Genomic DNA, 13,039 nt, shown 5'->3' on the forward strand with positions numbered 1-13,039 from the left:
AATTATAACAATATTGATTATGTTATCAGACTGAAGCAAAGTTAAATTTCTGTTTCTTTAATAAAAATTTGCATTTTAAAAATCAAAAATGGTTGTGAATGTGTTCACTCCATTCCAAACTGTCCTGTAGAATGATTTTCCCTGGATTCTCCACCATTCCTAAAGCAGTTCCCAGTGTCATCAATTGAGTGCTTTGTATTTTGAGTTCAAATTAATTTGAATTAACCCTGACCTGCCTAGGAAGGCAGTGTCTGTGACTTTGCCTCACGCATGCCTATCGCACGTCCCCGTTCTTTTCCAGCCGGTCAGCCGTAGACCGTGTGTCGGCCCCAGTCGTGCGAGTGCAGTCTGAGGCGCAGGCCTTGGGCTGACTGGCAGATTCCTTTATATGTGTGTAAGATGCGTTTGCTTCTTTTGATGGCTCTGTCTGATTTTCACCTTTACCGCTGCCTCGATGGCACCAGAATAAATCTGTCTGTCATGCAGCCTTCTTCATTGCTCAGCTTCCAGCATCAGAGGGGAATAAACTTTAGAGAAGAAAACTAGTTAATTTGGCTTGACGAATGTAGCATTCTCTGTCATACTTTAGACGTATGATGATCAGATGCATGCCTAAACTAAAACTTAGGAGTTTTCTGTATTTTGCAAGTGGTTTGGGGACTGAAGATTAATGTCCATAAAGTCTGTAATAAAACACTAATGGACATTTCAATCTTCTTGGCTGTTCTCCAGGGGTTTTTTTTGTGTGTCTGTGTGTTTGTGTGTTTTATTTTACAGGCTGATGTAATCTCTAAACTCAACATGACAGACAGGTAAACCTTTCATCCTGTAACACCCATGTGGCTATACTTTTTTACTGGGGAAAGTTTTCTCCGTATTGATTTCCTGACTTCTCTATTGTGTCTCTTGGTTTGGCTGACGATTTCTGCTGTAGAATCTATTCTGAATTGATGTGTATCTCCAAAATGAATCAAACTGTCTTGAAGAATTTTGAAGATCTCCAGTCAGTTGCTGACAGGAATGATTTAGTTTCAGCTTTCAAGGGAATAACTCTTGGTTCATTAATTGCCCCACCCACCCACCCCCGCCTCACACACACACACACACACACTGCAGGCTACACATTTGTCCTTTTATTATTAAAGATCACCTGCAGCTCATTTCTAAAGCTTTTCAGTGGCCATAATGGAAACTTGTCTCTTTGATAGGTTGGGGATGGAGTCAGGGGTGAGGTGTCAGCCTTTACTCTGGGATTCCCACTAAGGGAGCGGGGAGGGGGCGGTGGAAGCAGACAGGGCCGAGGCCTCTGTTGTGGGCACCCTCCCCAGCCTGAAGCTACTCTGTCGGACACTCAGAGCTGCTGTCTAGGAGCCCAATCCAGAAATTTCCATAATCAGCTTAGCAGGAGGCAGCCTAGGCAGCTGTCTCTTGGAAGGTACCAGATCTAGTGCTAAAGAAGTGCACACAGAGTGTGACCTGGTTTCCCCTCACTGAGACGGCCAGTGAGTCTGCAGCCCATCTCTCGTGTTTCTCTGCCAGGAACACTGGGTTCTGTCCTCTGGCCCGGCTGGAGCGCTCAGAAGTCAGACCCAGTGCTCAGCCCTGGGGTCCCTTTCACTGGATCGGCGAGAATTTACAGTCTTTACAGCAGCACCTTGGAGCCCTTTTCTTGAGAAATGTGCCTTTGGTAACATCAAGTCCAATCTTGTTTTCTCTCCAAGGACATAGATCTCAAAGCTTTTGTTGTAAGATAGTCTCAATATATAAATAAGTAGGGAAAGATGCATTCTTGTTTCACAGGGAGCAGGAAGCAGAGCAGAACTGACAGTCTGTATTTTGAAGGTATTTTGCAACTGAAAAGAAACGCTCAAAACCCAGTGGCTATAAAGGCAGATGTCACAGCATTCATTCCTTCAGCCTGTTTAGGAACAGCTGGTTAGAGATGCAAAAAATGCTCGATAAATCCTTGTGAAATTGAATGGAACCGATGGATGGGATGTTCAGGAAGAGAGGAATAAAAGAATTGGCCCTTAGACAAGCAGAGTAAGACCCAGGTGGAGTTTCTCTGTGGGCAGACACTTCCTTTCCTGTTAGAAAGTGACTGTCGCACAGATTGCGGGGGTGGGAGGGGGTGTCCTCTGGGGGAAATTAGCCAGTGGTTGTAAACCACACAGCTGCAGGGCCTGGTGGAACCCTTCACAGAAGGAAGCTGGCCAGGTGTGTGTCTAGAGCTGGTGACGGTGGTGAACCAGGGAGCCCGCTCTCTCTGAAGGGGGCCGCCACCTCAGGTGCATCTAGTAATTACTATGTAGAAACGTGGGCCCGGAATGACCAGATACCTAATTGTTTAATTCAAAAGAGGCCAAGTTTCTAGATTTTAATAGGGGATTTTTCCAGTTTTAAATGTTGACCACTTAGTCCTGTTTAAAACACCATGCCTGTCAAGCATGGACCCCTGCACTGTAGAAACATGAAAATAACTTTGTTGGACAGAAGATTTTACGTTATGGGTGTTTCTACCAGAAAGCTAGTTCCCTCGTAGATAACACCCGGTATTATTTCACCACCCAGTCCATTTTCTTTCTGTTTTGTGGACCTTGCTGTCATTGGGGATGACGGACTCAAAAAAAGGCATTGTTCAGTTGAACTTCCGGCTCCTGGCCTTTGAAAGACTGGGTCGTAAGGTGTGATGTGGAGAAGCTGAGGGCAAGATCCAGTGACCGCTTAGAGGCAGGGCCCTCCGTGATCCAGACAGTTCATAGTTCAGCCTCTCCGTGTTCTCTGTCAGAAACACTGTGCCCTAGTTTAGATTCACAGCCAAAGCCACATGTGCTATGTTCGTGCCGAGCACGTCTCCCCTGACTTCTTAAGGGAATGTCAGACGCACAGGAAGGGGAGGCGCTGCACGCACACGACCCCCTGGATTCCACAGTCACTGTTAAGCTAGATTTGCTCAACACGGGTCTTGCCATCTCTCCATCCCTCTGTCCATCCATCAGTCCGTCTTCTCATTCCCACTCTTCGATTTCCAGGTCAGGATGCCACGGGGACTGTTAGAAAGAGCAGCAGTCAGTCCTCTTCAGTGCAACTGAAACCCGGCACAAACTCATTTTAGCAAAAAAAAAAGGAGTTTGTTGACTCGTAGAACTGAAGTGTCCCCAGAGTCACGGCTTCCTGCACGACAGCCTCTGGGGACCCAGTGTCCGGAACCCCTCCTCTCACGGTCTTAGCCTTTCCCTGGTCAGCCTCACCACGGGCATGCTCACCCCACTTGGCAGCACCAGTGGCTCCGGGCTCACGGTGCCCCTCACTTCAGCCACCCCTGCCATAAGGGCCAGCCTGATGCCCGGTGACCTGATAACATGCCTGGTGACGGTCCTCTGACCAGGCTCGGGTCCCCTGCCTACTCCTTGCACCCCATGCAACTCCGCAGCTGGAGAGTCGGGGGGGCCAGGCTCCACAAAGGAAAACTGAAGGTCACTGGATCTGGGGCTGTGGGTGCTCCCTGAGGGGCAGGAGGAGGGGCCAGCCGAGCCACACGAAGTCAGTGCCGGACGCACGACCTGCCACGGCTCCCAGGTCCCCACCCCGCTTTGGGACGTACTTTCCTTTTTTTAATTTTTGGCTGCAACTCACTGCTTTCAGGATCTTAGTTCCCCAACCAGGGATTGAACTCAGGCCTTTGCAGTGAAATCGAGGAGTCCTAACCACTGGGCCACCAAGGAAGTCTCCAAGATGTATTTTTTAGACACTCATCTTCCTTCAAGGCCCCTTTTATGTGCTATGGGTGAGGAGAGTGGGACTAAAAGAAGAGAGAATCTCTGTGGGTTTCAGAGCGAGGGCCTTAAGGCCAGCCACCAGCAGGTCACAGCCTCCCGGGTTGGTGGAATCCCCTTGCCCTCCCTCCTGCCTGCCGCCTTCCCCAAACAGCAGCGCAGACCCTGAGAACACCCGTGACTAAAACATGGCACTCACCGCCTGGGCGCTCCTGGCGGGGCAAGAGGTAAGGTCACAGCTCACAAAGTGCATGACTGTCTGTGGGGGCAGAGCAAGTCTGCGAGCTGCAGTCTGAGCTGAGAGTGTCCCAGGGCACTGTCGTGGAAACCAGAAGGCCAGGTTATTGATTTATGAAGAGCTCTGTAGCTGGCCGGGCAGCCAGGAGTCCGCTCCTCCGGCACTCCTCTCCCTGAGCTCAGAGCTGGATGATCACGGAAGCTGCTGGGGACATCCAGGGCACAGCACACCCTGGTCCCCAGGCCAAGTAGCCCCTCTTCCCTCCTAGAAGGGAGGACGGGAAGCGGGTGGATGGGCTCTGGCTTACGTCTCTACCTGAGACTGTCCCGTGACAGCGGCAGGGAAACAGTGCCAGGTGTAGCCTTCTGAGGGAATCGAAGGCTTGCAAGAACTCTCAGGGGAAAAAGACAAATGGGTGAGAGAATAATCGTCCCAATTCCTTAGGCAGCCCCCAGGGGTGACCTGGCCTTGCCTCCCTCCCAGCCTCCACATCTCCAGCCACTCTGGTTCACTACACTGCTGCCAGGCTCACTGTTTTGCCTCTCAGGCAACCAAGCTTGCTTCGCCTCCAAGGGGGCTCCATCTCCAAGCTTGCTCCACCTCCAAGGTTGCTCCGCCTCCAAGGGGGCTTACTCTGGTCACTGCCCCCAGTGCCTTGGCTTGGCCACCCGCTTCTTGTCACGTAGGCCCTTGTTTCAATAATCCTCATCTCTTCAAAGAGGCCTTTCCTGACCACCCAATCTAAGTGGTCCCCACCCACACCATCCTGCCATGTTCCTCTCTCATCAGCCTGACCACCTGTGTAGCACTGGCCGTTTCCTGAGCTGGTCTTGGCCTCTGGGCATCACTGTGTCCAGCGCAGTGGCTAAGGTCCCCCACTGTGAGTCAGCTGGCCTGTGTTTGGATCCTGCTGGGCAGGTTCCTTAGCCTCACTGTCCCTCAGTTTTCTCCTGTGTAAGCGGCGCAGTACGAGATGCAAGCCGGTGTCATACGGTTGCTGTGTGGATTATTGAGTTACTATCTGTAAAGCGCTTAGAACAGTGCCTGGGACGTGGTAAATGCCACATACGTATTTGCTGTTATTAGCCTCAGTGCTTGAAACATACTAGGCGATGCATGTGTGTTGGAGGAATTAGACCTTCACGGGTGCTGAGGTGAGCACTCTGGCCTGGTGAGAGGCAGCCCTGGTTTTGATGTCTGCCACCCGAGCCGCCCGGCCCCTGTAGCACGCTGGAGGTGCTGCTGACTTTCGGCACTCCTTAGATGTTGCAGATCTGAGTGGAGGCTGGCGACGTCACAGACGGTACTCCGGTGGCCTGGTGACGGGCAAAGCACAGGTCAGACCCAGGAGCACATGGGCCCTTTGGGTTCACGGCTCCAGCTGCCCTGACCAAGAAGGCTGGGATGTCCGTCATGTATTTAAGCAGAAGCCTTCCCTCAGTCACTGCTCAAGATGAAGTCTCTGTACTTGCGGCGGAAAACCAGGCCATACCTAACAGCTCCTTATAGAGTGGGCCTTTCACTGCTCCACCCACAGTGTCAATCAGCAGGTATTTTAAGTGGAAAACAAGACACCATCTTCTGTAGTTCCTTCAGCTACAGGGTGTCCTGTTATGTTACACTAAATAGTCTTTGACTTTTACTCTCTGGACCAGGTTTAAGCATTACAGAGTTGCCCCTTCCTTTTCTCTTCTTGACAGTTTTGCATTTGGCTCCCTGATTTCTGCTGTTGATCCAGTGGCCACTATTGCTATTTTCAACGCCCTTCATGTGGACCCAGTGCTCAACATGCTGGTGTTTGGAGAGAGCATTCTCAATGACGCAGTCTCCATTGTCCTGACCAAGTAAGTGTGCTTTCTTCAAGCGGCGGAACTAAAGGGCCTCGTATCAGAGGGCAGATATCCGCGTGCAGCTGCACGTACGGCTGCTTGTCCTGTGGGTGATTGGTTCGCCGCTTCTCCGTCCTTCTGTCCTGACAAACCTTGGTGTGCCTCAGGAATACTGTCAAGGCCCAGGGTGATTAGAGGAGAATCCTTGCCCTGGAGGACCTACCTCCTAGCAGTGCTTTTATTTATTTATTTAGGCTGGGCCGCACAGCATCAGGGATCTTAGCTCCCCGACCAGGGATTGAACCTGTGCTTTCTGCATTGAAAGCACAGAGTCTGAACCGCTGGACTGCCAGGGAAGTCCTTAGCAGTGCTTTTAAACTAAGCCCAGCTTGTCATCAGCATCACGGGGTGCTTATTAAATGTCGCATTGCCAGGCGGCACCCTCAGAGCTCCTGATCCAATAGGTCTGGGGTGAGTCCCCAGAGGACAGCTGAGCAGCCAGTTGAGGGATCAGTATTTGGACAGGATTATTCCAGACGAAAGCAGTCAGCAGAGGCCCTGTTCTCCCACTTGTGAGCCGGTGCAGGGCGCCCTCCTTTTCTCCGCTGTAAGACATCCTGCCTTAAGCTGCTCTAGTGTGAAGGCTGCTTTGGAAACTGCGGGTCTTTTCAGTTGTTTGTTGGTATCACTGCCCATGTTGACAGTAGCTGAGAAATTAAAGGTGTGTCATGAAATGTCAGGAAGTCACTGTGGGTACTTCCCTCGGGGTCCAGTGGCTAAGACTCCTTGCTTCCAAGGCAGGAGGCCTGGGTTCAGTCCCTGGTCAAGGGAACTAGATCCCACATGTGGTAACTAAAGATTCTGGATGCCACACCTAAGACCCAGCACAGCCAAATAAATAATAATAAATATTTTTTTTCAAGTCCTTGGGCAAAGGAAGTGAGTCTGAGTTATCTCAGATGCATTTCTTGGATGCAGGGCTGTTTCCTTGCCTTTGCACTCTGCAGCTGGGGTGTTTGTTAACAGGTCCTGCCAGGAGGGCCCGACGGTCCTGCCAGAAAACCGAGAAGGCACAGACATCAGAGCGGCTAGAGAAGGGAGCCCTGTGCGGGCGTCAGAGACGAGCGAAGAGCGTTTGAGGGGCCGCTCTGCGTTCTGTTAGAGAGTAGCTTCTCCTTTCTCTGATTTTGGACTTGCTTTCTTTGTTGTGGGATTCCTTGCAAAGCATAACCACTCAATATAGACTACATTGACAATTCTTGTGTTGGAATAAAAGAATATTTTTGTAGTGGAAAGAGCCCAGATCTTGGAGTCAGACTGACCTGGGTTCAAGCTCCAGTGATGGCCACTCATAGCTGTTTGACCCTGGGTCAGCTCTTTCACCTCTTGGAGCCACTGGTGTCTCAATATTAGAGTGAGGGTGATAACGCCTCAGCGTAGGATTCGATTTGGGAGTTTACTAGATAAATACACTTACATGAAAAGCATCTGCCATTAGGGACTTCCCTGGTGGTCCAGTGGTTAAAAGAGTCTGCCTTCCAATGCAGGGGATGCGGGTTTGATTCCTGATTGGGGAACTAAGATCCCACATGCCACAGGGTAACAAAGTCTGTGTGCCCACACACCACAGCTAGAGAGAAGCTAAGGCCCAGTGCAGCCATGAATAAATATGTTTAAAAACAGAAGCGTCTGCCGTCATGCGAGGCAGTGACGGCGTCTGCCGTCATGTGAGGTCCTCTCATCTCCTCCTGTCCCCCAGCTGCTGTGTCTTGTTTGTCCCTTTTTGTCTCCTTTTGCAGAAAGAACTTACCAAATGTTGTTTAATTGAAAGAGGGGCTCACCAGACCTTAAAACAAAAATATATGTATATATTCTAAAATAATACATATATTCTGCATATAAAATTTAGAAAACTGTAAAAGGAAGAAGAAAAAAGAAAAAACAATACATGCGTTGTAACTCCCAAGAGATAATTACAGGTAACGGTTTGGTAGATGTATACATGTGTTTTATTTAGATGGGAATATATTGTAATGTTTCCATTGAGCAGAGTTGATAAAATAGTCTTCCGTAACATCATTTTACCAGTTGTAGAATGTTCCTTCTATGGATTTACCGGGCTCTCTTTAACCAGTTCCCCATTGTTGGCTTTTTTACATTTCTCTTAAAACTTTTTATAGTTTTATTAGGAGATCATCATATATCATGCTTTAAGAGCTTTAAAAAATAATCTGATGGCAATATTTTTTTTTTTTTTTAAGATCTGCTTTGAAAACCTCTTAGCTTTCTGGTCTTTACTTTTATCTTGTGTCCTGGCTGTGCATTTGAACTTTTGTGATAAAGAGTTTTGCCGAGGGACTTCCCTGGTGGTCCGGTAGTTAAGGATCCGCCTTCCAGTGCAGGACACATGGGTTCGATCCCTGGTCAGGGAACCAAGGTCCCACATTGTAAGGAGCACACGCACTGCAGCAAAGAGCCCGTGTGCACAGCCAAGACCTGATGCAGCCATGAGTAAATGATCTTTAAAAAAAAAGAATTTTGCCTAAATTGGAGGTGACGTCAGGAGTTATTTTTATAGATTAGGAGCTAAACTCAACTGATTATCTCTGATTTATTTTTTTCCTAAATCTCTTGAGGTAGAATCTTAGTTTTGAGCTTTTCCAGGTCTCTTTGCCACAAAAAAAGGCCAAAGCTTAGGAGATACTTTGTTTTTTTAAATGAGAAAGGATGGAGTCACTGTACCTAGCCACACATTTTTTCTGGAAAAGTACTTTTGAAGGCCAGGATCACCTCTGATGACAGTTCCCAAAATTGGATCAATGGGCCACGTGCATTTTCCAGCCTTCACCTCCTCTGATGCTGGTACACAGGCTGGGGCGGGAGTCACTGACCTAAGTCAGCCTCTGACTCGGCCGGTTATCCCGGTTATCCCGTGAGCCCGTTGGCATTTTCAGGGAGAAGAGGGAGGTGGGGGAGGGGGCGTGGCAGGTCTGCCTTGTGTTTGTCGTGTAGGAGGGAGGTGTTGTCCAGCTTTCCTTGGTTACAAGGAAGAATCACATCTTGTTTTTAAGTGTATACTTCATAAATGACTGTTTTCAAAGTGATCCGTTGATGATGCATTTATCTTTGTAACTGAAGATGTTAATGAACTACCCCCTTTTTTTAATGTTTTCACTTTCATAAATGCCAGAAAAGCTAAGTGTCTTCTGTTTTCTTCATTAAGCTTAATTATTTTTAGCTTTGATTTGTTACTTTGACAGTCTATTCTTAAAATAATTGCTGTAGAAACCTTTTGTTCTCTCCAGCTGCAGCTAAAGCTCATGAAATGGATCCTGAATCAGTATTACTTTTTATTCTTTAAGGTATGAGAAACATGGCCTGAAGAAAAATAAAATGCACAAAATCTCCAGGCCAGAAAAGGTCTGAATCCTCCCTTCATTTGTCCTGAGTTGGGAAATCACTGGCCGTGGCCTGGGGTCTGCTGTTAACCATTGTTGTGACCTCACCCATTAGCCACTGTCTTTGGCCCTCAGCCTCCTTTGCATGAAAAGAAAGCAGTGACGCCAGCTGGCACCCTGGCTGTGGTCATGAAATGGGGTGAGGGTGGGACGCTACTCAGGTCATCTGTGGGTCGGTCGTTTGAGGCTAGAGGTGCCCTTCGCCTTCAAAAGCACTTCCCCAGTGGGAACCCTGTTGGTTCCCAGCATTCCCCTGGGTGGGATGTTAACCCATGATCTGCTGGGAAAGAACAGGAATGGGGGCGATTGGAGTGAGTTTGGAAAACATTTATGTGAGAAAAGTTAGTTTTCTTTTTCTGCAGGACTTTTTAAAACCTTTACTGTGTTATATTGTGCTGTGAATCTCCACAAAAGGCTGAGGTTATCTGACCAAGCCATCCTTTTATCAGAGATTATCCTGCCCTTTTTTTTTTTTTAATTGGCTGTACCACACAGCTTGTGGGATTTTAGTTCCCTGATCAGGGGTCAAGCCCCAGGCCCTCAGCAGTGAGAGTCCAGAGTCCTGGCCACTGGGCCTCCAGGGAATTCCTGAGATGATCCTGTTTTAAAGGTATACCAGTTTGGGGATTCCCTGGTGGCTCAGTGGTAAAGAAAGTGCCGCCACTGCAGGAGACACAGGTTCAATCCACGGTCTGGGAGGCCGTGCGCCACAACTGTTGAGCCCGTGCTCTAGAGCCCAGGAGCCACAACTGCTGAAGCCTGCGTGCCCCAGAGCCGGTGTTCCGCACTGAGAAGCCCATGCCCCACAGCTGGAGGGCCGCCCCAGCTCGGTGCAGCTAGAGAAGAGCCCCACAGCAACGAAGACCCAGCACAGCCAGCAAAAAAAAGAACCCTCCCCACACCAAAAAATTATACCAACTCGGGACTCCCCTGGTGGTCCAGGGGTCAAGAATCCGCCTGCCAATGCAGAGGACACGGGTTCGATCCCCGGTCCGGGAAGATCTCCCATGCTGCAGGGCAACTCAAGCCCATGCACCACAACTACTGAAGCCCACTCACCCTAGAGCCCAGGCTCTGCAACAAGAGAAGCCATCACAGTGAGAAGCCCGCACACCGCAACTGGAGAGGAGTCCCTGCTCACACAGCCAAAAATAAATAAAACGCTTAAAGAAAACGAAACCAGTTCATGAAACACTGGTTAATGAGGCCAAATGTTACTCTAGACAAGTCTTTGTTTTGTTTACTGATTCAGCAGAAGTTGGTTGAGTACCTTCTGTGTGCTGGGTTCTGCCCTAGGCCCGGGCACACGGCCGTGAGTAAGGTGGGCACAGGCCTGGCCCTCACGGGATGGTTCGCTATCCCGCGCGCTGTGCAGGGGAGGTCAGGCACCAGGAGAGCCTGTGTGAAGGCACATGTCCCTGAGGGAGGCTCACTGACCCTGGGTTCTGAGAACAAACGAGTTGGCTGGAGCCCAGGAAGAAAGACAGGTGACCTGCAGGGAGGTGCCGGTGGTGGTGGGGCCCGACCTGAATAGGAGGAAATGAGGTGAGAGGTGTGGTGGGGAGGATCAGGGTCAGACTGGGTTTCCTCTTAAACATGGCAGTAAACTGAGGATGGGTTTTGCTTGGGCTAATAACCTGATCAGGGCTTCCCAGGTGGCTCAGCAGGAAAGAATCCCCCTGCAATGCAGGATACCAGGTTCGATCCCTGAGTCAGGAAGATCCCCTGGAGAAGAGAATGGCAATCACTCCAGTGTTCTTGCCTGGAATCCCATGGACAGAGAGGAGCCTGGTGGGCTACAGTCCTTGGGGTTGCAAAGAGTGGGACACGACTGGATGACTAACTCAGACGGTAACCTGATCAGATATGCGTTTTCAAGGGATCATTCAGGCCCCTGAGTGTTGGGTTCTCCTAGAAAGAGCAGGGTGTTTATATGCAAAGATCAGAGAGGCAGAAGCCCTGGACTGGAGGAGGATAGCAGAGGGAGGGAGAGAAGTGGATGGATTTGAGAGAAGGTGTAATCAGCAGAAGGAAAATACTTAAGGAGAATAAATATTTTAACGGTAAAATGGTTTTACCTTTGGGGATGAAACCAACAATTGCATTTAACGGCTGCTGACATTTTACCTTGGTGTCTAACAGTGAGAGGAAAGTCCTTTCCGTTCTTCCTCCTAATACCCTCCAATCCCCACTCTGAGCCTTACCCACAGACATGTCTTCTTGAGGCGGCTCCATGCTACCTGGCTTCATGCCACAGCCTCAGTTTCAGGTTTGTATCTCACAGGAGCCCCACTCCCCCACCCCCACTCCATCCTGAAAACACTCCCCGTGAATCCTCCGGGCCTTCCAAATAAAAGACCGGCTCCTTAGCTGGGTTCATCAACAGCGTTTCACAGTCTCGCCCTGTCTGCTGCTCTGGCCTCACCTCTTAACATTATCCTCCCCATGGACCTCTCCCCCCACACCCTGTTCCTATGTTCTATCCACAGTCATCTGAGTGATTGCAACGTGTTGCTGGGCTTCCCTGGTGGCTCAGACGGTAATGAATCCTCCTGCAGTGCAAGAGACCTGGGTTTGATTCCTGGGTCAGTAAGATTCCCCTGGAGGAGGGAATGGCAACCCACTCCAGTATTCTTGCCTGGAGAATCCCATTGACAGAGGAGCGTGACGGGCTACAATCCTTGGGGGTCGCAGAGTCGGACACAGCCGAACGCCTAGGCACAGCACAGCACCTGTGTGCTGCTAACCTGGAGGCTCCATGCCTCCGCACATGCCATTCCCTCTGCCCTGAGTGCCTTCCCTCATTTCTTCACCTGGCTAACTCTTCTTTAGCCTAAGTCGAAACCCAGCCCGTGTGTCATAAAGAGCCTGCTTCTACAGCCCCACCTGTCTGAGTTAGATGCCTCCACGTGTTTCCTCTGCTCTTTCCTGATGTTGACTGAAAATAATGCACAGCCTGAGAGTTGCGAGTTCAGTTTTATTTGGAGCAAAATGAGGACTGCAGCCCGGGAGACGGCACCTAAGCCAGCTCCAAGAAACTGCTCCGAAGAGGTAGTGGAGGGAAAAAAACTCAAAAGAGAGGCATGGGGGGAAGGTCAGCTTCTATGATTTTGGTGAAGGGAGCATTCAGCGCAGTCAAGCACTTACTTGACAAAAGGCTTTCTGCTACTAACGAGGAGCTGATGTCATCATGAAGGGATTTAGTGCTCTAGATACGAGGAGATGCAAGGATTGGGATCATGCAGTCAGTTCCTGTAAATAACTATCTGAAGACCTGTTCCACCAGTTTCCCTGGAGCACAAAGTGCATTCTCCACCGTGAAGTCCATGCAGGGGATGTGTGTTGAAGGCCAGCAGCGCAGGCTTCAGTCTGCACAGAGGCATGTGGCAAATGCCCTTGGCAAGCGCCCGTTTGTAGTTGACACTGAGGTGGCCCTAGTTCCCGTCTGTGTGTCCGTGTGTCTGTTTCTTCTTCTTTTGGGCCATGCTGAGTATTAGTTTGTATTCATGGGATCTTTCTTGTGGTGTGAGAACTCTTAGTTGAATCTAGTTCCTTGACCAGGGATCAAATCCGGGTTCCCTGCATTGGGAGCTTGGAGTCTTAGCCACCGGTCCACCAGGAAAGTGCCTCCATCTGTTTTTCTCCCTTATTAGACTACAGCACTCCCTTAGGGCAGGGACCTGCTCTCATCTCCAAACCCTTAGAAACTAACACGGTGCCTGGAACAAAGTAGGTGAA

The 13,039-nt window shown here is 49.7% G+C and overlaps 1 protein-coding gene across 4 annotated transcripts in view; it reads left to right on the forward strand.

Annotated features, from left to right (window-relative positions):
- SLC9A8 (solute carrier family 9 member A8) overlaps nt 1-13,039 on the forward strand; it is a 74,889-nt gene that overhangs the window by 35,664 nt on the left and 26,186 nt on the right. For 3 of the 4 annotated variants that reach the window (XM_070801864.1, XM_070801866.1, XM_070801867.1), the window contains exons 7-8: nt 733-812; nt 5,715-5,858. In XM_070801864.1, the coding sequence (XP_070657965.1) occupies nt 733-812; nt 5,715-5,858 (224 nt within the window). The remainder of the gene's footprint in view (nt 1-732; nt 813-5,714; nt 5,859-13,039) is intronic. The other variant, XM_070801865.1, reaches the window with a different exon arrangement.

Source organism: Bos indicus, chromosome 13 (genome assembly GCF_029378745.1).
Source record: "Bos indicus isolate NIAB-ARS_2022 breed Sahiwal x Tharparkar chromosome 13, NIAB-ARS_B.indTharparkar_mat_pri_1.0, whole genome shotgun sequence".
NCBI lineage: Eukaryota > Metazoa > Chordata > Mammalia > Artiodactyla > Bovidae > Bos > Bos indicus.